Below are 27,818 nucleotides of genomic sequence, written 5' to 3' on the forward strand. Positions count from 1 at the left end.
TAATAATAGAGAGGCGTCCTAAAACCCTTCCATATATTTCCTTTTTTTTTTCATAGTATCTCCATCTTTTCGACCCTCGAGTCAGTTACTGCGTCGTTGGACAAGTGGTTTCCATATTCTCTCTCGCCTGTCAATACCCCACGGCATCTGTTTCCAGTAAGAATCCATTTTCTTTCAGAAGCAACTCCGTCCTCCTGTACTCTGCTTGCCTTCACTGCTTGCGTAATTTCGTACCTTGCGAGCCACGTCCACAATAACCCAAGTTTTCCATTCCCTTGAATTATGGGGTAGCGGTTTTCCAGTGTGGAAAGGCATCTTTAAATTAAACGCTTAAAAGACAGATTTCTTTTCTTCTTGTGTGAGCTGAGACGGCACGGACCAACTGAATGCTCTCCTCAAAGCCATCTCATTGACGATATATATATATATATATATATATATATATATATATATATATATATATATATATATATATATGCGTGTGTGGACGTGTATGTATATACATGTGTATGGGGGTGGGTTGGGCCATTTCTTTCGTCTGTTTCCTTGCGCAGTCATCTCTTGGCTCCTTCCGCTCCGTGTATTAGGTACTGAGGTACGAAGAGTAGGGGGTGGGGTGAGAGAGAGAGAGAGAGAGAGAGAGAGAGAGAGAGAGAGAGAGAGAGAGAGAGAGAGAGAGAGAGAAGTGGCTAACGAGGGAGAGATGGCTGGGCGTCTTCACCGACAGCGGGTGCCCGAGACACAATGACTGGCTATGAAGGTTACCAAGAGTTTCCCTTACTCCTCCTCCTCCTCCTCCTCTCCCTCACCCTAGCCCAGCTCAGGCCACGTACACTGCCAGGGGTGGACACGCCTTAACCCGTTTTCCCATTCCCTTAAATTTTCCGTATCTCGTCCGGGGAAAATTACCTGGTTTGGCAGTACAGAAGAGAGAGAGAGAGAGAGAGAGAGAGAGAGAGAGAGAGAGAGAGAGAGAGAGAGAGATTGACACACACACACAAACACTCTGTCTATCGACTGGAGCTTAAAAGGTTGAGGGTAGGTTTCCCTTAATGATCTGAGGATTAGAACCATTATATGTTCTCCTTTTTGGAAAGCGCTTGCGCGCGCGGCGGCGCCCCAACACACACACACACACACACACACACACGCAAGCGCGCGGAGTGAATGTACTATTTCTTGGAAGGCCTCCCGTTCTGGCATCGCCTCAGCCACTAGGAGTGACATTCGATTTACGGATGACACTGATAAAGGTGTCCAAGGAAGCAGACAAGCAACGAGAAGGGTCGATAGTTCTCCCGTGGTGGAGGTGGAGAGGTGTTGGAGGTGTGTCAATGTGGTTTTTACGGGTGAGGGAGTTTCCACTTCCGACACGCTTTGCGATGGAGGTTGGAAGGGTCTTCTCGTAGTCAGGGGACCTGGCTGTAGTCTCCGTCAGAAGACGAAGTGGTCCCACACACACACACCAGCAGAATGCACAGCATCGTCCAGAGTCAGCCATAGAGAATGCACAGCATCGCCTGGTGTCAGCCATAGAGAATGCACAGCATCGCCTGGTGTCAGCCATAGAGAATGCACAGCATCGCCTGGTGTCAGCCATAGAGAATGTACAGCATCGCCTGGTGTCAGCCATTGAGAATGCACAGCATCGCCTGGTGTCAGCCATTGAGAATGCACAGCATCGCCTGGTGTCAGCCATAGAGAATGTACAGCATCGCCTGGTGTCAGCCATTGAGAATGCACAGCATCGCCTGGTGTCAGCCATTGAGAATGCACAGCATCGCCTGGTGTCAGCCATAGAGAATGCACAGCATCGCCTGGTGTCAGCCATAGAGAATGCACAGCATTCCTTCCTTCAAAGGGTGTTGCATTCATTCATAGGACGGGGAGGCCCATCCCAGAGCAGTTTACCCTTTAGAATTCTAATATTTGCGCCAGAGGAAAGAAATATATATTTAGTACCTGCAAACTCACCCGTACTGCACTCTAACTACAAATTTGTTAGGTCGAATCATTCAAAAAAAAAAAAAATCGTACCAATGAAATGAAAAAAGTGAATATTCAAATGTTTGGTTTGGAAATTTTGTTGGGAAATCGGATTTCAGCTCCCGGCATGGAAAAAAGAAACTCAAAATCGACTCCTGGTCGTATGATTATAACGTTGGAGAGAGAGAGAGAGAGAGAGAGAGAGAGAGAGAGAGAGACAGACAGACAGACAAAGGGAGAGACACAGAGAGACATATGGTAAGTCAGAGCTTTAAGGATTAATATATCATTCGTCCCAACACCATCTTGAGTTTTAACCTCTTGCCTTGTCTTTATCATTCCAGAAGTTGAAGTAGGATATAAGAAATCTGTCTAACTCTCTCAAAGCAGGTGTGACACGGCTTAGCCAATTATGGTATGCTACAGCAGCGAGGTAAGGGAGAGAGAGATCAGTGGTTAAAAAGGTAGCATGATATACCACAGAAGGGAGCATGATATACCACAGAAGGGAGCATAATATACCACAGAAGGGAGCATAATATACCACAAAGGGGAGCATAATATACCACAGAAGTGAGCATAATATACCACAGAAGTGAGCATAATATACCACAGAAGGGAGCATAATATACCACAGAAGGGAGCATAATATACCACAGAAGGGAGCATAATATACCACAGAAGGGAGCATGATATACCACAGAAGGGAGCATAATATACCACAGAAGTGAGCATAATATACCACAGAAGTGAGCATAATATACCACAGAAGGGAGCATAATATACCACAGAAGGGAGCATAATATACCACAGAAGGGAGCATAATATACCACAGAAGGAAGCATAATGTACCACAGAAGGGAGCATAATATACTACAAAAGTGAGCATAATATACCACAGAAGGAAGCATAATATACCACAAAAGTGAGCATAATATACCACAGAAGGGAGCATAACATACCACAGAAGGGAGCATAACATACCACAGAAGGGAGCATAATATACCACAGAAGGGAGCATAACATACCACAATGTTGGGATGATTGATCAAAGGAATTATCGTAATACTAAAGAGAGACAAGCAATGGTCAAGCCAAATTTTTAAGATGTTGAGTGTTACACTGAACATGTTCTGGGAGCTTATTCCACGCATGAAGGATGTCGTTGGTAAAGAAATATTTCGCACAATTCATAGTGAATTCGATGACCTCTCAGTTATAATCCCTTTTCTCTCGTTAGTAGTGTTGGAACTACCGTAAAGAAATCTTCAATATCGGCGTTGTTAAATCCTTTGAGAATTCTAGAACATCTATTAATTTCCCTCAGGAGACGCCTCTTGCTTAGGAAGAGCAAATCTAATTCTCGCTCTCTGACCTCATACCGAATCAGTTAAGTTTCTCTTCGCTGCACTGCTTTCAGTTTATGAATATCTTGCAAAAGCTGGGGGCTCAAAACTTCACTGCATGGGTATGATGACAGTCTCACATCCTTGCTTTTATATGAAAAGTTTGTGTTTATGACTTCTAACATCCTATCTGCTATCTTGGCAACTTCTTTACTCTTCTGGGAGAATTTGAAGTTGTTGGAGACAGAGACCCTTGATCCCTTACACTAGTTAGGGGTGTTCTATTTCTTGTAGCCCATCAGTTCACAATCGAATCCTTTGTTAAAATTTCCCACTTGTAACATTTGTCATTTATTGACGTTAAATGGCATTTGCCATTTTCTAAACCATTCAGCAATTTCATCTAGATCTTGTAATCTTAACCTATTTCCTTCAATTAGTTCCACGTAGGCTTCGATTTTATCTCTAATAATCTACTCCAGAAGGTTACATATAATTGATTTGAGGGTTTTGATACACTAATTGCCAGGCAATTAAAGGTTTTCCTTCCTGAATGCAGGAGTGACTTCTTCTAGTCTCAAGTCCCACAGGAATATTCTATCCAGGAGAGATTTATTCAAAACTTAGGTTAGCAGTTTACCAATTTCGTGTCTGACGTTCTTAAATACTCGTGGACAGAAATGATCAGGACCTGGACTTTTATCAGTCTTCAACTTATCTCTGTGTCAGTACTTCTCTAACTGTGATGGTAAGTTCTAGTTTCGTGTTACCATTGTCTATCACTGTCTCAAGCTTTGTGTCGCTGTTTTCTTGTGTAAAAACACAAAACTAATGGAACTTGCTCAGGACTCTTTGCTTTCCTTTCATCATCCACAATGGGTTCCCCATGTTTGTTGACTAAGGGTCTTACCTTACTCAATATACGTTTCTTATTATTGATATATCTATCAAATTATTTAGAATGTCTGTTACTATCTCTTGCAATACTCACTTCATACTCTCTCTCTTGGCTTGTTTGATAAGTCTTTTCACGTTTCTCCTAATTGTATTATATTGTGTTGCAGTGTTTTGGTTATTGCCTGATTTCTTAAGCTTCCACAGTTTATATCTTCGCCTTATAGTTGTTGCAATATCCAGGGCTATTGTTGTTTAATTGCTTCTGTCTTGCAATTTTTCTTTGCACAATAGCCTTTAGAAAATACAAAATGCAACTGTAGATCGAGAAAATGGAAATAAACAAGATACGTTTTTGGGTGAGTGCAAACACTGAGACACCACCGCCACACACCCCCACACGAGTGACGGTGGCGAGAGAGAGAGAGAGAGAGAGAGAGAGAGAGAGAGAGAGAGAGAGAGAGAGAGAGAGAGAGAGGTGGGTTGTGGTGTGGATGTATTTTATCTTTATGTCGCACCTTCATCATCTTTCCACTTGGTGTTGTCCGCACTGAACTTGTCATTTAATTCTTCCTATTCGTCTTCACTCTACACCCGCCTTCGACTGCCATAACCACGATTTGAACTTACGCATTCGACCTTAGGCTACTCGTGAATGCGTCTAGGTCAAGAACACTGACTGCTACGCCACACAGAGATCCCTAATCTGAAAGTAAATCGTAAAACTTCGGAAAATGGAGGAGTTTTCGCCATGGCGGCCTAGCAAATTATGACCGAAGCCATGTTCTTTGATGTAGATAAATACGTCGCGGACTTTAGCAGTTCATAGTTACCGTAGCAACCACACCGACACGCGTTCGTTCCTCCTGGCTGCAGGAAAGCACGTCTTATTTAGGTCATTCGTGTTGTCTCAGCCTCTCACACCTTTCTCTGAACTTGATAACGAGAGCCTGATACCTGTGTCATTTACCTGACCTTAATGTTACTCATCATCTGGACACTGAAGGTCATTTACTTGCGAAGCCGTTCGAAACAATGTTATCAAACTTCCTTGAAATATTCGTTATCTCAGCCTCGGGAAGGTATAAGTATTTTCTCCTATTTTACTTTGCTACAAAGCTTACTATGTCTAGCTAGGGAACGTCTGACCCGAGTGGTAAAACGAGAATCGTCTTACACTTCGTCCAATTTTGTGTCGTTACTCCTCCAGCGTAAATAGCTATCTTAGATTGGAAAGTCTAACCCCATCTGGTTGTTGGTACATCTGCCCTCTACCTTCGTGTCCAGAAGCACCATTCTGGTCTCTGAATTGTTTACTACACAGATGCTTCCTTCTCTTCCATGAGATAATCTGCAGAAGGTATAGTCTGACTTAGGTTGAAGGAGGTGGTGAACTTCGGGTGAGATTGGCTGGGTACAGTGGTTGAGGATCATGGTGAGGTGAAGTTGGTTTATGAGTAATTCACCATTGGAGGACCTCTGGTGTGTATGGTCGTTGAGCGAGGGAAAGTGGTGAGTGTTGATATCTCCACACAGACAGTAAGTCATATGTTGGTTATGATCTGTGGTTACTGGAGGGACAGGTGGTGGGAGAAGGTATGTGAGCCCTCACTGTATTCACCATTTCGTGGTTTTATTTTCATGAATGAGATTTCAAGATTGTTTTCGATGCCTTTGACATAAATTTCAGTCTTGACAGACATCAGAGACAATGATAAGTTGGTCATGTGTTTTGAGCTCCCCTTGTTAGCTGTCTTGTTGCAGTGTTCTGTACATATGGAAGGAAAAGGGAGAGAGAATATAGATGTAAGCCTGTGTTTGCCTACGAGGGCTAGGTCAGCACTTTGCTCATGGGGAAGATTGATGGATAACATCTACAGTGTACATGGGGTATTGAGGGGAGCAGCTATGTTTATTGTTCTTGTGTTTTAGAAAGAAATATTCCTCTGTGTTTATACCGGAAGTGATGGGGATTTATACGAACGTTACGCGTGGTTGTGTCCAAATGGATGTTGCATGTCCAAAGTGCTGTGTAGTCTTTTATACAGTAGGAGCTCCCTGCAAGAGCAATGAATCCAGTGGAGGCAACTGTTCCATTTTTGAATGTGTATTGTTGTTTGGTGGCGGTGGGAGGAGCTTGGCAGAACAAGCGGACGTGGTTGGTAGTTCCAGCGATAAGGTGAATGACACCGGCCTGCAATTTACAGTGTTGGGGAAAGCGAGAGCCGAATGGTGTAAAATGGGATTGTTAAATATTTGGGTATATGACCCACAGTTTTGGTCAGTTTACCAGGGACGGCTCGAAACGGTATACCAAGCGTGACCAGGTGAGGGTTGGGTTCCTGTGCAACGTGAAAGGTCTATATGTCTATACATATACAGAACACCATTCTAGGGAGGAGCAGTGTGGTTTCAGAAGTGGTAGAGGATGTGTGGATCTTATACTACATATGTAAATAGAAGTCTGGTGCAGGACAATTCTGGCTCATGCAACATGGACTGATACCAAGAAACAGCGATGTATACAATAGGTGCTAGAAAATGGGCATAGGTTAGTACTGCACCAGCGTACTTCTACATCGGAATAGCGACAGGCGAATCTTAATTTAGGAGAGCAGTGCTGAACATGGTCATTGCAGTATTGGAATATCAAGTGACAGTGGTATAACATAACCTGGAGTGGTTAGTGAGAGAGGGAATCCATGAAAAGCAGTGGTTTGAGAGGAGGAATATGGAGGATTCATATGAGGAACTTTCCCGTGGACCACGTACGGACCACAGAGAGCGAATGAATAGGGAAAATGGTTTATGTACTGCTTTCCAAGAACATCAGAACAGCACAATGAGACGCCATTAGATCTGGGGAGTGACACATTGGAATGAACTGTATTTGGTAGAAGAACCTTTTTCATTCATACAAAGAACAGAGTATTATAATTCATGACGACAAAACAATGAAATTTTAAGAAAGCAAGGAAGAAAGAGTTTACATTTCTATGATGCAGGTCTTAAGTAATGTAAGTGAGCTGAATGGATGAAGGCAAGCAAATATGAATATGTACATGTGTATCTATATATATATGTATATGTCTGTGTTTATGTATGTTTATGTGCATATATGAATGTTTTGTTGCCAGATAAAGGGGGGGAAGCAGAACTACTGTAAACAAAAGCCAATAATCGAAACTTTAACGTCAAATTCTTACATTTTCTGATGATACTTTGAAGCGTTTGAGCAGAAAGACGAAAAAATGCAGTTAGTCCAGAGGACAAACTAATGTACGATCTAGTCTTGATACGAGACGAAATTGGATTGTTCGACTCGTAATCTAATCGACCTCGGAGTAATTAGGTCCTTAGTCCCTCATGTAAGGATTCGAGAAGAGAAACTATATCAGGAGGCATAAACATAGCACCTGTGTTGACAAAAGAAGGTATATGAATGGACTTAGAGAAAGAGAGGAGGAGGAGGAGGAGGAGGGAACTTAGTGTAGGAGAAGGAGGGAACTTAGTGTAGGAGGAGGAGGGAACTTAGTGTAGGAGGAGGAGGGAACTTAGTGTAGGAGGAGGAGGGAACTTAGTGTAGGAGGAGGAGGGAAGATAGTGGAGAGGAATAAGAGAGGAAAAAAAAAAAAGTATGTCGATGCCCAGGACTTGAAACCTGATGAGGAAATATGATGAGAGAGACACAGCTGATTCCAGGGAGGTAATGAAACACCTTGGTGGCTTCCTTGAGACAATATGGCACCTGATTAGTTCCTGGAACAGCAGGACACCCGGAGTGGCTCCTACAGACCGTAGGACATCTTGATAACTCCTGAGAGACAGCAGGATCCCCCAGCTGGCTCTTTTGAGACAGAGGTTCACCCAGCTGTCTTTTGAGAGACGTTAGGACACCCAGCTGGCTCTTAGGAGAGAGTAGAACATCCAGATGGCTGCTTAGAGACAGACGGTCACTCAGCTGGCTTTTAAGAGACATTGGAAGACCCAGACAGCTACTGGGAGAAAGTAGACATTAGGAGTCTCTATTGGCTCCAGAGAGATTAGCTTATCAGAAGAGAGACACTCGAACGCCCAAGGGTTTCTAGGGAGATACTAAGAGAGACAGCTTGTCGGTGGAGACGGAAGGATATCCAGTTAGATCCAGGGTCACAATAGGACACCCATTCGGCTCCTAAGGAACAGCAGGACACCCAGGTGGATCATAGGAGACATGGAATCTATAAGGATCTTAAACGTAAAATTGCGGTACTCACTGTGCGGCCCGCGGGCCGCATGTGGCCCGCACTTATCTTTCCTGCGGCCGGAGAAAGAGAGAGGAGAAAAAAAGATAAGCAATTGAATGAGAGAGATTGTGATAATCATGACTACTGGAAAAAATATTTTGATCATCGAACCATGGCGTATAAAGTGAAGAGAGTTAATGTAATTCTTGGTGAAGAGAGATAAGGTAATTCTTGTTCGTTTTGATATTCTATTCCTTTTTTTTGTACAGTGATTCACTATGTGTTTATATTTCACAAACCTTTGTACGATCAGATTGATATCTTTTACCACCTTGATTGGCCCTCGCTATTTTTCCTAGTGTACACCACTGGTATAAAGGGTACGATGTTTTCCACTGATGTAAAGAATACGATGTATGTTAGAAATCCTTTGATATTCAATTCCCAGTTGGGCAATATATACAGTGAAGTTTAGCAGATGATGGTATCCATCACTTATTGTATTAGGAAATAGGATGTATGGTATTAACATAGACAATAAGATCTATCAGATGACTATCATTTAATTCATTACGATCTTACGTGTCCAAGAAATGATTACAAACCACAATTTCCTTTTTTTTTTTTTTCTTGTTCTCACAGACTGAAGCTGGTGTTCGCTTGCATGATGGAGCTTTCTAAGTTCCCCCTCGATTCTCAAGTCTGCACAATGGAGATTGCAAGTTGTAAGTATATCATTCGTTTTCTAATCTATCAGGTGAATGATTTTTTTTCTATGACCTGAAGACCTGTAGCAAGGTCATTCTAGTCAGATTCTATTTATTGATTTATATGGAATGGAGTTTGACTGCCCGTGTAGGGAAGAGAAAATTTATAACTTGAGTTTATGGATCATCACATGAGAAATATATGTGAATGAAGGGAGTAATCCTCAGTTACATGTGAAGATTATGGCACCCAGCATAACTGTTTCTTTTCTTATACCTCCAAGCTTTGGAACTCTCTACCTTCTCGTGTCTTTCCCCATAACTATGACCTGGCATATTTGGAGAGACAGGTTTTTCGCTTCCTCCAAAATTCGGAGATATTTTCCCTTGTCTCCCCTTTTTCCCTTTCATAACTCTAACTCTATTTCAATTAAGGCCCAGCCTTGATGTGGACTATTGTCTGTGATTGGAGCCTCCAATGTAAGAAAAAAGATTGTGGTGTATTCAGCGTTGATTGAATAAAAGATGAAAGGGTTAAAGTATACGTCTGACAATAAGAATAGCATGTAAGACATAAGTGAAGAGGGCGTGCTGAAATGGTTTGGACATATGAAGAGGATGAGTGAGGAGAGGTTGACAAACATGACATATACATTCAGGAACAAAAGGAGATAAGGAAAAGAAGGATACCAATGAGAACTTGGAAGGATGGAGTAAAAGACAGTTTAAGGTAATAAAGCCTGAACATGCAGGAGGGTGTAAGGCGCGCATGGGATAAAGCGAACTGGGACAATGTGGTATACAGGGAACAATGTAGTGTCAATAGGCTGAAGCAGGGGGAATCCATGGAAAGGTCTGTGGGGCTTGGTCGTGAGGTCTGGTCTCGGACGTATATAATTCACCACAGTAAGATTGTGGATGTCAACAAACGAGGCCGTTCTTCGTCTGCTCCTGGCGCTGTTTAACTACGCGGGAAACAGCAAACAGACGAAAAGAGAAAAAGGTATATATATATATATATATATATATTCTTTTTTTTTTTTTTCATACTTTGTCGCTGTCTCCCGCGTTTGCGAGGTAGCGGAAGGAAAACAGACGAAAGAAATGGCCCAACCCCCCCCATACACATGTACATACACACGTCCACACACACAAATATACATACCTACACAGCTTTCCATGGTTTACCCCGGACGCTTCACATGCCTTGATTCAATCCACTGACAGCACGTCAACCCCGGTATACCACATCGCTCCAATTCACTCTATTCCTTGCCCTCCTTTCACCCTCCTGCATGTTCAGGCCCCGATCACACAAAATCTTTTTCACTCCATCTTTCCACCTCCAATTTGGTCTCCCTCTTCTCCTCGTTCCCTCCACCTCCGACACATATATCCTCTTGGTCAATCTTTCCTCACTCATTCTCTCCATGTGCCCAAACCATTTTAAAACACCCTCTTCTGCTCTCTCAACCACGCTCTTTTTATTTCCACACATCTCTCTTACCCTTACGTTACTTACTCGATCAAACCACCTCACACCACACATTGTCCTCAAACATCTCATTTCCAGCACATCCATCCTCCTGCGCACAACTCTATCCATAGCCCACGCCTCGCAACCATACAACATTGTTGGAACCACTATTCCTTCAAACATACCCATTTTTGCTTTCCGGGATAATGTTCTCGACTTCCACACATTTTTCAAGGCTCCCAAAATTTTCGCCCCCTCCCCCACCCTATGATCCACTTCCGCTTCCATGGTTCCATCCGCTGACAGATCCACTCCCAGATATCTAAAACACTTCACTTCCTCCAGTTTTTCACCATTCAAACTCACCTCCCAATTGACTTGACCCTCAACCCTACTGTACCTAATAACCTTGCTCTTATTCACATTTACTCTTAACTTTCTTCTTCCACACACTTTACCAAACTCCGTCACCAGCTTCTGCAGTTTCTCACATGAATCCGCCACCAGCGCTGTATCATCAGCGAACAACAACTGACTCACTTCCCAAGCTCTCTCATCCCCAACAGACTTCATACTTGCCCCTCTTTCCAAGACTCTTGCATTTACCTCCCTAACAACCCCATCCATAAACAAATTAAACAACCATGGAGACATCACACACCCCTGCCGCAAACCTACATTCACTGAGAACCAATCACTTTCCTCTCTTCCTACACGTACACATGCCTTACATCCTCGATAAAAACTTTTCACTGCTTCTAACAACTTGCCTCCCACACCATATATTCTTAATACCTTCCACAGAGCATCTCTATCAACTCTATCATATGCCTTCTCCAGATCCATAAATGCTACATACAAATCCATTTGCTTTTCTAAGTATTTCTCACATTACATTCTTCAAAGCAAACACCTGATCCACACATCCTCTACCACTTCTGAAACCACACTGCTCTTCCCCAATCTGATGCTCTGTACATGCCTTCACCCTTTCAATCAATACCCTCCCATATAATTTACCAGGAATACTCAACAAACTTATACCTCTGTAATTTGAGCACTCACTCTTATCCCCTTTGCCTTTGTACAATGGCACTATGCACGCATTCCGCCAATCCTCAGGCACCTCACCATGAGTCATACATACATTAAATAACCTTACCAACCAGTCAACAATACAGTCACCCCCTTTTTTAATAAATTCCACTGCAATACCATCCAAACCTGCTGCCTTGCCGGCTTTCATCTTCCGCAAAGCTTTTACTACCTCTTCTCTGTTTACCAAATCATTTTCCCTAACCCTCTCACTTTGCACACCACCTCGACCAAAACACCCTATATCTGCTACTCTGTCATCAGACACATTCAACAAACCTTCAAAATACTCATTCCATCTCCTTCTCACATCACCACTACTTGTTATCACCTCCCCATTTACGCCCTTCACTGAAGTTCCGATTTGCTCCCTTGTCTTACGCACCCTATTTACCTCCTTCCAGAACATCTTTTTATTCTCCCTAAAATTTACTGATAGTCTCTCACCCCAACTCTCATTTGCCCTTTTTTTCACCTCTTGCACCTTTCTCTTGACCTCCTGTCTCTTTCTTTTATACTTCTCCCACTCAATTGCATTTTTTCCCTGCAAAAATCGTCCAAATGCCTCTCTCTTCTCTTTCACTAATACTCTTACTTCTTCATCCCACCACTCACTACCCTTTCTAAACAGCCCACCTCCCACTCTTCTCATGCCACAAGCATCTTTTGCGCAATCCACCACTGATTCCCTAAATACATCCCATTCCTCCCCCACTCCCCTTACTTCCATTGTTCTCACCTTTTTCCATTCTGTACACAGTCTCTCCTGATACTTCTTCACACAGGTCTCCTTCCCAAGCTCACTTACTCTCACCACCTTCTTCACCCCAACATTCACTCTTCTTTTCTGAAAACCCATACTAATCTTCACCTTAGCCTCCACAAGATAATGATCAGACATCCCTCCAGTTGCACCTCTCAGCACATTGACATCCAAAAGTCTCTCTTTCGCACGCCTGTCAATTAACACGTAATCCAATAACGCTCTCTGGCCATCTCTCCTACTTACATAAGTATACTTATGTATATCTCGCTTTTTAAACCAGGTATTCCCAATCATCAGTCCTTTTTCAGCACATAAATCTACAAGCTCTTCACCATTTCCATTTACAACACTGAACACCCCATGCATACCAATTATTCCCTCAACTGCCGCATTACTCACCTTTGCATTCAAATCACCCATCACTATAACCCGGTCTCGTGCATCAAAACCGCTAACACACTCATTTAGCTGCTCCCAAAACACTTGCCTCTCATGATCTTTCTTCTCATGCCCAGGTGCATATGCACCAATAATCACCCACCTCTCTCCATCAACTTTCAATTTTACCCATATTAATCGAGAATTTACTTTCTTACATTCTATCACATACTCCCACAACTCCTGTTTCAGGAGTATTGCTACTCCTTCCCTTGCTCTTGTCCTCTCACTAACCCCTGACTTCACTCCCCAGACATTTCCAAACCACTCTTCCCCTTTACCCTTGAGCTTCGTTTCACTCAGAGCCAAAACATCCAGGTTCCTTTCCTCAAACATACTACCTATCTCTCCTTTTTTTCACATCTTGGTTACATCCACACACATTTAGGCACCCCACTCTGAGCCTTCGAGGAGGATGAGCACTCCCCGCGTGACTCCTTCTTCTGTTTCCCATTTTAGAAAGTTAATACAAGGAGGGGAGGATTTCCGGCCCCCCGCTCCCGTCCCCTCTAGTCGCTTTCTACGACACGCGAGGAATACGTGGGAAGTATTCTTTCACCCCTATCCCCAGGGATAATATACATATATACACACACACACACACACACACACACACACACACACACACACACACACACACACACACACACACACACACACACGCGCGCGCGCGCGCACACACACACACACACTCACATACATATATATACATATATATATATATATATATAGAGAGAGAGAGAGAGAGAGAGAGAGAGAGAGAGCTAGCTTACCTCCTCCTCCCTCTCCAGCCTCACTTGGTCAATTCGGCGACCCACAGTGGGGGTGTTTGGGCCATGGTCTCTCTCCCCGTCACCTGAGGTAGGGGAGCAGAGTGAATGCTTTGACAGTATTGACGAAGAAATCAAATCTGTGGGAGGGTTTCTGAAGAGTATATATATATATATATATATATATATATATATATATATATATATATATATATATATATGTGTGTGTGTGTGTGTGTGTGTGTGTGAATTTGCAAGTGTGTGAAAGGAGGACAATGAGGAAGAGAAGATGAGTTCCCGGGCGTATAATGTGAGGTAGGCGAAGCTCCTGTCCATGTAAGCAAGGATGAGCACACATGAAGGTATGATACTCCCAATAGCATTGTGTACAGTCAACTGTTGGGTCTTGAAAGCAATGGAAATGAGGAGGATGAAAACCTCCAATAGGATGATGTCTGGAGACGACACGGAGATTGGGCTGATCATGTAAGAAATAAAGATAAAGATATAGTAAGATTTACACTGACTGTGTTCGACGGTGGCTTGATCAACTGGTCTACAGTTTTATTCAGAAAGGAACAACTTTTTTTCTTTCCCATGTTCGAATTTTAGCTTTCATTTTCGCTCCGTTTCTTTTACAGCAACTGGGTTGCCTTACTTCTCCAAAATTTGTTCAGACTTTTGAAAAACTTTGTATTAGTTCACCGCAAAGTTTTCTAAGGGAAAAGGTCGTCAAAGCCTTGCTTGAAATGTGGCATTGCAGCTGAGGTGGATGATATCACAGTTCACTCTCTCGAAAAATGGGTTGTGGTTGTTTATATGTATAATTCTCAGAGAATGTATTGCTCAAAGTAAAGTGCCTGTGAACTAGAGGAATACCTGTGTAGTGCCATAGACGCAAGGGGGACAAGAGTGAGTGTTCGGATTACAGATGTATATGTCTGTTGCGGGCACCTGGTAAGCTGGTGTATTGGAGAGTGTGGTCTGAGAGAGTGAAGGCATACACAGAGCATCAGGCTGAGGAGGATCAGTGTGGTTTCAGGAGTGGGAGAGGATGTGTGGATCAGGCGTTTGCTTTGTGGAATCTGAGTGAGAGATACCCAGACAGTTAGGAAGATCTGTATGTGGCGAATATAGATCTGGGGAAAGAGTAGGGTAAGGGTGAGGGAGATGCTTAGTGGAAAGTGTAAAGAATACATACATGTGTGTGTGTGTGTGTGTGTGTGTGTGTGTGTGTGTGTGTGTGTGTGTGTGTGAGTTGCTCCAGCTGAAGTGAGAATCTATGGCTAGGGTGTGTGATGTCACCATGGATGCTTCATCTGTTTATGGATAGGGTGGTGAGGGAGGTAAATGTCAGGGTGTTGGAGAGAGAGAGAGAGAGAGAGAGAGAGAGAGAGAGAGAGAGTCTGCAAAAAAAAATCTGATGGAGATGAAGAGGCCGGTGATGTGGAAAGTTATTGTTTGGTGACGACATGAAAATGCTAGCAAAAAAAGAAAAAAAGAAAAAAGAACTGTTGTCTGAGTTTGCGAGATTGCGTCAGAGAAGTGCGTACAAAGTTGTACCAATAAAAAGGTAAACTTGTCTAGTTTAGAAGGTGAGGAGAGAGAGGGCGAGGTTGGAGAGTGAGTTTTAATGGGCGAGATACTGGACGAGACTGAGTGTTCGCTGTCCGGGAGTGGATACGGCAGCTTATGGAAGCATAGGGGTGGAGTCGAGCCTCAGGATATGGTCAGGAGGCTAAGTTCCTGTGTGCAGTGTGGAGGGAAAGAGAGAGAGGTCACTATGTCTGTGAGGGCAAATATGCGCATGTTTGACGGTACAGCATAACCGACGGTGTTGTATGGATGAGAGGCTGGGGCCATAGATTAAGGCATACTGATAAGGTGTGGGTGTCTTGGGAAAGGAATGTCTTTAAGGACGCTACGTCATACTCATCAAGTAAAATAAGAAAAGATAGTGAATAAGATACTGAATATTGAGGTGTGGCAGTAAGAAAAATATGGTTTAGCTATCTTCATATGATTTAGCTATCTTCCACTTGATAGCCATGCTGAGGCACTGAAATAGTAAACTGACCATTCTCGTGCCCTAGATTGATACGGTTAGCTTGGAAATATCACTGAGATAGAAGAACAAAGACATACTGGTCCCAGAGTTGCAGTGCCTCATATTTTGCTTTATTTAGGCATATCATGAATTCTGTAGCACACCAACTTTATTTCCCGAAATCTTATGATGAGCTTATAAGCTTTTCCAAAGCTTAAGCTCATACGTAGCCCCACACCAGCTGGCTTGTCCCTCCTTCCAGCTTTATGATCTAACCTCATTAATCCTCTTGAGAAATCCGTCAGGCCTTCTAAAGGAGAACTGGCAGAAGCTAAAAAGGTTAAAGTGGTCACTGACCTCACATTGAGGTGGTCATTGACCTCACCGTGCTGTTATTACCGTCCATCATAAAGTCTCACAAGCGACTACATGACAGCATCGCTAGTCAGTCACTTCCCTGCCGTAGGAACACTGGTGTTCCAGAGCAGATGAGGATCTCAAACAGAAGGTCTACACCAGCACTGAGAACCTGTTGGGCAAGACCAGTGGGAGAGGAGGAGTTGGGGACTGCAAGACGATCCTTTTGGCGAAGGGGTCCTTTAGAGTTTTTAACTCGTCTATTCATAACGCATTGTGGCACATCGTCTGATATAGTTTAGCTGAGTCTTGGGGCCAACATATTTGCTGACATATACTCCACACTGGCTCTATCCACATCTGCTTGGCCAAGCAGGTCGCGGAGGAGCAAGCAGGTGTGGCGGATCAGTCATCCAAGAAGAAGGTATCACACGCTTCTTACTGCTGAGATGGTGTGATGTTCAACGGTACACAGCACTGCAGACATCCCGGCAGCATTTCACTCACCATTTCACACGAGGAGGCTGCACCACCAGCGGCAGCTGCACCAGCACCACCAGTGTGGGGCAACATACCACACAATCTGCCAAGCTTGCAGACCTCAGGAATGGGGCGTCATCTAAACGATGGTTTAACATCTCATATGGATTCTCTCTCTCTCTCTCTCTCTCTCTCTCTCTCTCTCTCTCTGTATATATATATATATATATATATATATATATATATATATATATATATATATATATAATATATAAGTATGAAGTCTGTTGGGGATGAGAGAGCTTGGGAAGTGAGTCAGTTGTTGTTCGCTGATGATACAGCGCTGGTGGCTGATTCATGTGAGAAACTGCAGAAGCTGGTGACTGAGTTTGGTAAAGTGTGTGAAAGAAGAAAGTTAAGAGTAAATGTGAATAAGAGCAAGGTTATTAGGTACAGTAGGGTTGAGGGTCAAGTCAATTGGGAGGTGAGTTTGAATGGAGAAAAACTGGAGGAAGTGAAGTGTTTTAGATATCTGGGAGTGGATCTGGCAGCGGATGGAACCATGGAAGCGGAAGTGGATCATAGGGTGGGGGAGGGGGCGAAAATTCTGGGGGCCTTGAAGAATGTGTGGAAGTCGAGAACATTATCTCGGAAAGCAAAAATGGGTATGTTTGAAGGAATAGTGGTTCCAACAATGTTGTATGGTTGCGAGGCGTGGGCTATGGATAGAGATGTGCGCAGGAGGATGGATGTGCTGGAAATGAGATGTTTGAGGACAATGTGTGGTGTGAGGTGGTTTGATCGAGTGAGTAACGTAAGGGTAAGAGAGATGTGTGGAAATAAAAAGAGCGTGGTTGAGAGAGCAGAAGAGGGTGTTTTGAAGTGGTTTGGGCACATGGAGAGAATGAGTGAGGAGAGATTGACCAAGAGGATATATGTGTCGGAGGTGGAGGGAACGAGGAGAAGAGGGAGACCAAATTGGAGGTGGAAAGATGGAGTGAAAAAGATTTTGTGTGATTTGTGTGATATTATATATATATATATATATATATATATATATATATATATATATATATATATATATATATATATATGGGTAAAATTGAAAGTTGATGGAGAGAGGTGGGTGATTATTGGTGCATATGCACCTGGGCATGAGAAGAAAGATCATGAGAGGCAAGTGTTTTGGGAGCAGCTGAATGAGTGTGTTAGCGGTTTTGATGCACGAGACCGGGTTATAGTGATGGGTGATTTGAATGCAAAGGTGAGTAATGTGGCAGTTGAGGGAATAATTGGTATGCATGGGGTGTTCAGTGTTGTAAATGGAAATGGTGAAGAGCTTGTAGATTTATGTGCTGAAAAAGGACTGATGATTGGGAATACCTGGTTTAAAAAGCGAGATATACATAAGTATACTTATGTAAGTAGGAGAGATGGCCAGAGAGCGTTATTGGATTACGTGTTAATTGACAGGCGTGCGAAAGAGAGACTTTTGGATGTTAATGTGCTGAGAGGTGCAACTGGAGGGATGTCTGATCATTATCTTGTGGAGGCTAAGGTGAAGATTAGTATGGGTTTTCAGAAAAGAGGAGTGAATGTTGGGGTGAAGAAGGTGGTGAGAGTGAGTGAGCTTGGGAAGGAGACCTGTGTGGGGAAGTACCAGGAGAGACTGTGTACAGAATGGAAAAAGGTGAGAACAATGGAAGTAAGGGGAGTGGGGGAGGAATGGGATGTATTTAGGGAATCAGTGATGGATTGCGCAAAAGATGCTTGTGGCATGAGAAGAGTGGGAGGTGGGCTGTTTAGAAAGGGTAGTGAGTGGTGGGATGAAGAAGTAAGAGTATTAGTGAAAGAGAAGAGAGAGGCATTTGGACGATTTTTGCAGGGAAAAAATGCAATTGAGTGGGAGAAGTATAAAAGAAAGAGACAGGAGGTCAAGAGAAAGGTGCAAGAGGTGAAAAAAAGGGCAAATGAGAGTTGGGGTGAGAGACTATCAGTAAATTTTAGGGAGAATAAAAAGATGTTCTGGAAGGAGGTAAATAGGGTGCGTAAGACAAGGGAGCAAATGGGAACTTCAGTGAAGGGCGTAAATGGGGAGGTGATAACAAGTAGCGGTGATGTGAGAAGGAGATGGAATGAGTATTTTGAAGGTTTGTTGAATGTGTCTGATGACAGAGTGGCAGATATAGGGTGTTTTGGTCGAGGTGGTGTGCAAAGTGAGAGGGTTAGGGAAAATGATTTGGTAAACAGAGAAGAGGTAGTAAAAGCTTTGCGGAAGATGAAAGCCGGCAAGGCAGCAGGTTTGGATGGTATTGCAGTGGAATTTATTAAAAAGGGGGGTGACTGTATTGTTGACTGGTTGGTAAGGTTATTTAATGTATGTATGACTCATGGTGAGGTGCCTGAGGATTGGCGGAATGCGTGCATAGTGCCATTGTACAAAGGCAAAGGGGATAAGAGTGAGTGCTCAAATTACAGAGGTATAAGTTTGTTGAGTATTCCTGGTAAATTATATGGGAGGGTATTGATTGAGAGGGTGAAGGCATGTACAGAGCATCAGATTGGGGAAGAGCAGTGCGGTTTCAGAAGTGGTAGAGGATGTGTGGATCAGGTGTTTGCTTTGAAGAATGTATGTGAGAAATACTTAGAAAAGCAAATGGATTTGTATGTAGCATTTATGGATCTGGAGAAGGCATATGATAGAGTTGATAGAGATGCTCTGTGGAAGGTATTAAGAATATATGGTGTGGGAGGCAAGTTGTTAGAAGCAGTGAAAAGTTTTTATCGAGGATGTAAGGCATGTGTACGTGTAGGAAGAGAGGAAAGTGATTGGTTCTCAGTGAATGTAGGTTTGCGGCAGGGGTGTGTGATGTCTCCATGGTTGTTTAATTTGTTTATGGATGGGGTTGTTAGGGAGGTAAATGCAAGAGTCCTGGAAAGAGGGGCAAGTATGAAGTCTGTTGGGGATGAGAGAGCTTGGGAAGTGAGTCAGTTGTTGTTCGCTGATGATACAGCGCTGGTGGCTGATTCATGTGAGAAACTGCAGAAGCTGGTGACTGAGTTTGGTAAAGTGTGTGGAAGAAGAAAGTTAAGAGTAAATGTGAATAAGAGCAAGGTTATTAGGTACAGTAGGGGTGAGGGTCAAGTCAATTGGGAGGTGAGTTTGAATGGAGAAAAACTGGAGGAAGTGAAGTGTTTTAGATATCTGGGAGTGGATCTGTCAGCGGATGGAACCATGGAAGCGGAAGTGGATCATAGGGTGGGGGAGGGGGCGAAAATTTTGGGAGCCTTGAAAAATGTGTGGAAGTCGAGAACATTATCTCGGAAAGCAAAAATGGGTATGTTTGAAGGAATAGTGGTTCCAACAATGTTGTATGGTTGCGAGGCGTGGGCTATGGATAGAGATGTGCGCAGGAGGATGGATGTGCTGGAAATGAGATGTTTGAGGACAATGTGTGGTGTGAGGTGGTTTGAGCGAGTGAGTAACGTAAGGGTAAGAGAGATGTGTGGAAATAAAAAGAGCGTGGTTGAGAGAGCAGAAGAGGGTGTTTTGAAATGGTTTGGGCACATGGAGAGAATGAGTGAGGAAAGATTGACCAAGAGGATATATGTGTCGGAGGTGGAGGGAACGAGGAGAAGAGGGAGACCAAATTGGAGGTGGAAAGATGGAGTGAAAAAGATTTTGTGTGATCGGGGCCTGAACATGCAGGAGGGTGAAAGGAGGGCAAGGAATAGAGTGAATTGGAGCGATGTGGTATACAGGGGTTGACGTGCTGTCAGTGGATTGAATCAAGGCATGTGAAGCGTCTGGGGTAAACCATGGAAAGCTGTGTAGGTATGTATATTTGCGTGTGTGGACGTATGTACATGTGTATGGGGGGGGGTTGGGCCATTTCTTTCGTCTGTTTCCTTGCGCTACCTCGCAAACGCGGGAGACAGCGACAAACTATAAAAAAAAAAAAAAAAAAAAAATATATATATATATATATATATATATATATATATATATATGTGTGTGTGTGTGTGTGTGTGTGTGTGTGTGTAGCAGTTATGTAGGAGTTTCTTAAGCGCGTCGTAAGAAAGAGCAGAGCTTAGATCATCATGCAGGTACTTCGAAAAGAGAAGCCACACACACACACACACACACACACACAACACCGTGGATGAAGCAAGTTTGATCATCCCTTGCTTCAGCTGAGCCGGTAATTTCGTCAAAGTTAATCTTAACAGAGTTTATCACAAGTTACTGGCGGCTCCGTTCCACGTTAAGCACTAAGTCAGGCTTGAGGGAGTAATAATGTCAAATCTTAAGGTAACATATGTGGGGTCCGGAGCCTCTCTATCTTATCCTTTCCCCTATCGCCTTCCAGTAGTTTACCTTAATGTCTCGTGGATTATGGTCTTCTCATTCACCCCAGTTTCAAAGTATGCATGTATCTGTGTGTGTGTGTGTGTGTGTGTGTGTGTGTGTGTGTGTGTGTACATATAAGAAAGTTTAGACATGGTACACACAAACACCTACAAGGTAAAGAGACGGGACAACACGAGTGTAAGATCCTCAACCCTTAACCCCTTAATGCACAAATGGGTTTCACACACACACACACACACACACACACACACACACACACACACACGCATGCAAACTCATGAAGCTACTAAAGAGGATTGTAGATATATATACCATGACAGAGTGGCTAAAGAGACGTCTTTATACCACCTGAAAAGCAGAGGCAGTATCATATAGTTTAGTGAGCCATTGGTCCGCCTCATCTGTAAAGAAAAAAAATGGGAATCAAACAGTGAACCAAAACTGCAAAGATATAGTCTTGATATGCCACACAAGGGAAGATGTTAGAGAGTGTCTTAGGGGTGACGTGGAGAACTGAAAACGAAGGACAAATGGCCGAAAAGACAATTCAGGACTGAAGTGTTCACAAGTGCATAATCAGATGGTTCCATCGTTGACGGGGAACCAGTAATAATTTTCTTCTTAATGTTAAAGGTTCCGAGAAAGGTCACAGGTCGTTATCCAGGCTGTACCATCGACAGGTAATTGCCAATTTATCTCTCGTTTTGGGAAAAAGTAACCCTGGATCGAATGCCAGCACAAGGGTGCTGTATTTGAAGAGGAGTTGGGAGGGGGTATATGGATGTGAGGAGCAATATACACTTCTGCGTCTGGTGGTGGAGGCGTTATTCACCCGACTTCATCCCTTGGGTAAGAAAATAGGAGACACTTAGAGAACTAAATGCGTCACCAGGATTGGCAGATGTCGTGCACAGCACACACTATATCTACGTCGTAGGTTAGTCTATAGGGGATTCTGAGAGGATGTTTTGACGAACGCATAAACATTGTTGAAGAGGACAATTGTAGGGCAGAGATGAGAAGACGTTTTAAAAGAAGAAGTTGATGTGTATGTAACTGTTGCTGAACAGGTTGCAAATACTAAAGAGATAACGTATCATAAATGATTATTCGCCACCTGAATGAGCTAATGAAGAGTACTGAATATCGAAATGAGCAATACCAAGACTGGGCATAGGATTAATGGCCTATCACGAACGGAAAGACATATACGAATGACAAATCTCTTTATATACATTCGTGACATGGTAACTGGTAAGTCTTTCACCGAGCCGAAGAAACACACATCGGAAAACACAAATTCCAGTCGAAATGTGTATAAAGTATACCCACCATTGAAAAGTGAATTTATATACCCCCAACCTATAAGTTAGCTACATGCACAAAGCCATCCAGACACCAATCTTGCCGTATGGAAGTAAAAGGACAAAGACAAGAGGAAATAGAGTACAAGAAGCAGAAATAAGAGTAACGAAAAGAGACAGAAAAAAAGGGAAATAGCAGCGGTATGGTCGCACGACAAGAAGAAGAAGAAGAAGAAGAAGAAGAAGAAAGAAGACACATAATGGAGAAGAAAACACCTTCCATGAAGACATGGCTGGCCACCTAAGACATGAAGACAGAACCACCGTGAGTGAGTGGGTTCCAAGCGACTGAAGGAGACTCGACATGGAGGGTGTGCCAGACGCGTGTAATGACCATGAAAGATGGAAAAAGTTTTGCAGAGAGTCTCTTGACTGGCGGACCTCAGAGAGAGAGAGAGAGAGAGAGAGAGAGAGAGAGAGAGAGAGAGAGAGAGAGAGAGACCCTCCCCTGGCGGGCGTGTGAGGAAGCTGTGGTGTCTAAATTCCTCACTTTGTTTATATTTTGGCGTTGATCTAGAGAAGTGATTATTTGTGTCTTTGTTGGCTAAGACGGCACGGGTGGCTGGCATATTCATTTATTGTGTCTCCCCCTGATGATGTGATTATTGCACGAAAGTGCACTTGGGAACTTATCGTGTTCTATTTCCGCGTGGACTCATAGGAATATATATATATATATATATATATATATATATATATATATATATATATATATATATATATATATATATATATGGACCTCTATTGTGAAGCGTTTTATCGTCTTTGAGACATTCAAGGGCCGACTGGGGTCAAGTGCATAAGTTCGAATCTAAGTTGCAGCTTTCGGCCCATAGTCAACCCAGCTGTTCATCTTCCATTACATGGTCTATGAATTGGACACCTGGCTATGGTTAGGGTATATACAAGTGCATAATGTCAATGAGATGGGCTTAATTAGGGCATTTAGTGACCCGTGCAGTCTCGGCTACCTAAAGTATTGTATTACAAATCTATACATGAGAGGGACCAGTATAAGTGGAGGTAATGGGAAAACCTGACGCCTTTTTAAGTATGTGCGAAAATGCTCTTTTGCTTAAATACGATGCGGGTACCATACTTGTCAAGACTGGATTTCCATAAGCAAAGAAATTTCCTACTAAACCAATGATTGGTTTGGTTTTGAAATACCCTTTCATGTCTTTCCCAACAGCTATATGACCTGGCCTATTTTCAAAGGACAGGCTTTTCATTTCCTCCAGTATTCATGAATACTTTCCTTCGTCTCTTCTCCCCCCCCCCCCCCCCCATTCATTAACCTCTCTATATTTCAATTAAGGCTTGGCCTTGATGTGCACATCTGTCTTTGACAGGAAGATTCAAACGTAAATAAGACAGCATTTTTCATGTCAGTGATCATCATGAAATATATATATATATATATATATATATATATATATATATATATATATATATATATATATATATACATATAAAAGGTTTTAAATCATACAGCAGTAACTAGATAAGTCCAACATATGAATATGACATGATGTCTTTCAAAAACATTTCGTGTGTGTGTATATATTTTTAGATATGGTGAACAGGTCATTTCCCTCACGAGTGAGGTAGCGTCAAGAACAGATGACTGAGCCTCAGAGGAGATCCTCACTTGGCCCTCCCCCTCCTTCTCTGTTCCTTCTTTTGGAAAAGTAAAACAGGAATGTGTTCTCAAGCAAGGTAGTCTTAAGCTGGAGGAGCCTTCAGATAAGCCTTAGGTCGCATCAAAACCCTTTCAAAGAGGGTAATTATCTATCATGTATATAAGTACATTTATTCACATATACGTGTGCATTTATAGATTCATATGTGCGGTTCTTCAGGTGCCGAAAATCTGGAGTATAATTTGAGAGTTTGATTACTTTTAAAGCTCTGCTCTTCGTCCACAACTTTTGTAGTGTTTAATAGCATCAGATAATAGGGATATCATTATCACTATGTCATATGATAACACTGTCTCTTTGACATCATAAACAACTGAGTGCTGGACCACATAAAGGAAACATATGATAGCACGCTCTTCACTCCTGGGGGAAATAAAACAACGAGACATCAATCATCCCTCGTATTGTCTTTCTCTTTCCAGTTTCCAAGACCATGAAGGAGTTGAAGCTGTCCTGGAAAAGTGACGCCCCAATTAAGATGTACAAGAACATGCGAATGCCACAGTTCGAGATGGAAAAAATAGTCCCCACGACTTGTCAGGAATCATTTCAGATAGGTAAGTGAAAGAGACTGGCTTCCTCACACAGACCCAGCATCTCTGGGGAATGCTGTATCAGCATCTCTGGGGAATGCTGTATCAGCATCTCTGGGGAATGCTGTATCAGCATCTCTGGGGAATGCTGTATCAGCATCTCTGGGGAATGCTGTATCAGCATCTCTGGGGAATGCTGTATCAGCATCTCTGGGGAATGCTGTATCAGCATCTCTGGGGAATGCTGTATCAGCATCTCTGGGGAATGCTGTATCAGCATTGTTAAGCCCGCCAACCTTCCATCCTAGCGGTTCGAATACCCTCCAACAAGCCTGGATTCTAACAACCCAGGACCACGCAAAAGGGTCCTGGGTTCGAATCCTGGATATCCAATTCTCCTTCAGTCCTGGACGTTGGTCCTATCTACATACGTTTCATATTCAGCACAGACACACTAACCCTCTCTGTGAGCTGTGTGTGTGTGAGAGAACCATCACATAAAGATGAAGAGGAAGGAGCGCACGGGAGTGAGTGTGCTAAAGGAATGAGGTGAAGATGGGAGTAAAAACAAGAAGGAACTCCACGAATGCTTGAGGAAAGAACAGCTGGCTTCCTTTTTTAAACCCACTTGCTTTCATTCATGCCCGACTAGGGGGGTTTGGGGTTGGGTGGTGAATGAATGGATGCCTAGCGTAAGCTGGGGAAGGGTTCATGTCTGCGTATAAGACATGATTCTTCACACACACACACACACACACACACAAGGTTAAGACTGAGGCAACACGAGTGTAAAAACCCTTGGCCCTTCCCTCTAACACGTCGATGGTAATTAGACAGATACGCAGCGGACAGACGAAGAGAATGACAGAACGAGAGACAGAAACGAAATAGAGACAGACAGACAGACGGAGACAGAAAAACATAGACAGACGAATAGACATACCGCACGAAGGACATATACAAACACACAAACACATGACAGATGCATATACACAGGAGAGACAGACAGACAGACAGACTGACATAACTTGTTTGTTTACTTGTGATAAGCGCAGCTTTAATTTCTTTCCCTTTTTTTTTGGTCTATAAAAATGGCGTTTGGTTTAGATTTGTTTTGTGTTTTGTGGGGAAAGAGCTTGTCAGCCGGTGTGTGATTGAAGTGAAATTGGCATAAGGTAGCGATATATGATTATCTGGTATCTTCTATATGTCATATTGACTTCTTTATGATTTCTTTATATTCCATTTATTCCTTGAAGAATATGACTTCATTCTTAACACTCACATTCGTGTATTTCATAGATGTGCATTATGTAGATATCATTTAACTGTTGCACAGAGGAAACAGTGATCATAGAATAGCAACAGACAGAGAAATAGGACTTATAGCTTTATTGTCACAAAGAGACACAGTGGGGGAATACAGAGAAATTCAAATAGCAAAAACAGATTCGAGGATCCATTTGGAAGCTGTGGTCAGATAGTAGAGTGTGTTGATAGTCCATTCGACGCTAAGGATAAATTGCCATCACTTGGCGCATAGTATTTTCACTGGTGACTTTTTCCTGCAAAGACATATCATCTTTCCTTGTCTCAAATGATGCTAAGAGGTCTTCGCAACGACAGAAGAGAATCTTAAAGTTATGTTCAATACCATTCAATGTTTTCTAAAAAACCCTTGTGATGTAATCTCACCAGTTCTCAGAAATCAGAAGCATCGGATCGTAATATAAAGTTGAAGCCAAGATGCTGCCCATTTCTCGTTGGCGGGAGGCCTGTCACTGATGGCCATGTCCCCTGACATAAATACATCCCTTGGGAAACCCAAGCTGTGGCTGGCTTGTGGGAGGCCGCCTCCTGCCACAGCTGTGGTTTTTTAGCGCTTTTTTTCCCCCCAGCCGAAGTTGGTGGTTATGCGTCCATCCAACCTACGCTAGGGGGAGGAGGGGATCGAACTCCACTTCAAGTGGACTCGACATCAGCGACAATACTACTAAAGTCTTTTGTTACGATGCTGAATCTGTCAGTAGGTTGATATCACAGTTGGGCGCCTGGGGCGCTGGAGGACCCTTTGTATATTGGTCTGTGTTTCCTCATAGCGATGGTCGAGTGGGAGGGAGAGAGAGAGAGAGAAAGAAAGAGAGAATAGGCCTTTCGTCTGTTATGATCCTGAACGCTTAGCTCTGAAAAAAAAAAATGGTAAAGGATAGAGAATTGGAGGAGAAAGAGAAGGATGATAAGGGATAGAGGAAATAGAGTAAAGGATAGAGAGAGATTGAGACAGGGTAAGGAACGAAAAGGCTTAAAAGGATGATATATATATATATATATATATATATATATATATATATATATATATATATATATATATATATATAATATATATATATATATATATATATATATATATATATATATATATATATATATATATATATAAGATATGCTTCTGTGTGTGGTTAAATCATTTCTTTTTCAAAGCTCCTGTTAAGATTGGCTCTAGGAAGACGTAAAGTGAGAAGACAATACATACTGGTAGCTTTCATTATACCTATGCCAAGGTATAACATTTATAGATACAACATACATTACCTCTGGGGCTCGTGTGAGGGACACAGTTGCCCTACCATGTAGTATTGTCCATAAGAAGATCAATGTTCCCTTACGATTCTCTGACGAAGACGGGCTGTACATATGATTACTGGAAGGCTTCATGTACAAGAACCGTTCCTCACGAAGTAATTTATCTATGCGTCTTAAAAGTTCGAATTCACCTTTGTGAGTTGTGAGAAAAAATCGTCAGCACTGTCTTTGTAAAGGGAGTATTACATTTGAGTATATTGGTCAAAAGGTTCTTCCAGTCTAGCCTTAATCTGTCGTAAGCTATTTGACCAAAAGCTTGATGAAGAGACCAAGCGTTCATTGCTGAGGAAAATTCTCCACTGAGCTGGACAAAGTCAATCCCGATGGATCATTCCATCAGCTTCTTCTCTTGTGAGTAACAAAGCTTCGCGTTTTTGAGTGATGCCTTCCACCGAGCTGAAGAAAAAAAGAAACATCAACCTCTGTGTCATAATCCTGACATGTGATTTACAAAGAGAAAAAAAGTGATCAGATAAAGTGAAAACAGGTTGGAAATCCGGTCTACCGACTGGGAAACCGATTGGAGTCATCAAATACGCATGGCAACTGGTGATTCATTCATGGACATCCCACAAGGTGATGGATGGTGTCCACAGCATTTCTAACATGACACA

General features: G+C 42.7%; 1 protein-coding gene across 3 annotated transcripts in view; it reads left to right on the plus strand.

Moving 5' to 3' along the window:
* Nucleotides 1–27,818, plus strand: part of LOC139749375 (glycine receptor subunit alpha-4-like) — a 149,901-nt gene that overhangs the window by 79,437 nt on the left and 42,646 nt on the right. For all 3 annotated transcript variants that reach the window (XM_071663158.1, XM_071663160.1, XM_071663159.1), the window contains exons 6-7: nucleotides 9,095–9,177; nucleotides 24,451–24,585. In XM_071663158.1, the coding sequence (XP_071519259.1) occupies nucleotides 9,095–9,177; nucleotides 24,451–24,585 (218 nt within the window). The remainder of the gene's footprint in view (nucleotides 1–9,094; nucleotides 9,178–24,450; nucleotides 24,586–27,818) is intronic.

The sequence above is a fragment of the Panulirus ornatus genome, chromosome 7 (genome assembly GCF_036320965.1).
Source record: "Panulirus ornatus isolate Po-2019 chromosome 7, ASM3632096v1, whole genome shotgun sequence".
Lineage (NCBI taxonomy): Eukaryota > Metazoa > Arthropoda > Malacostraca > Decapoda > Palinuridae > Panulirus > Panulirus ornatus.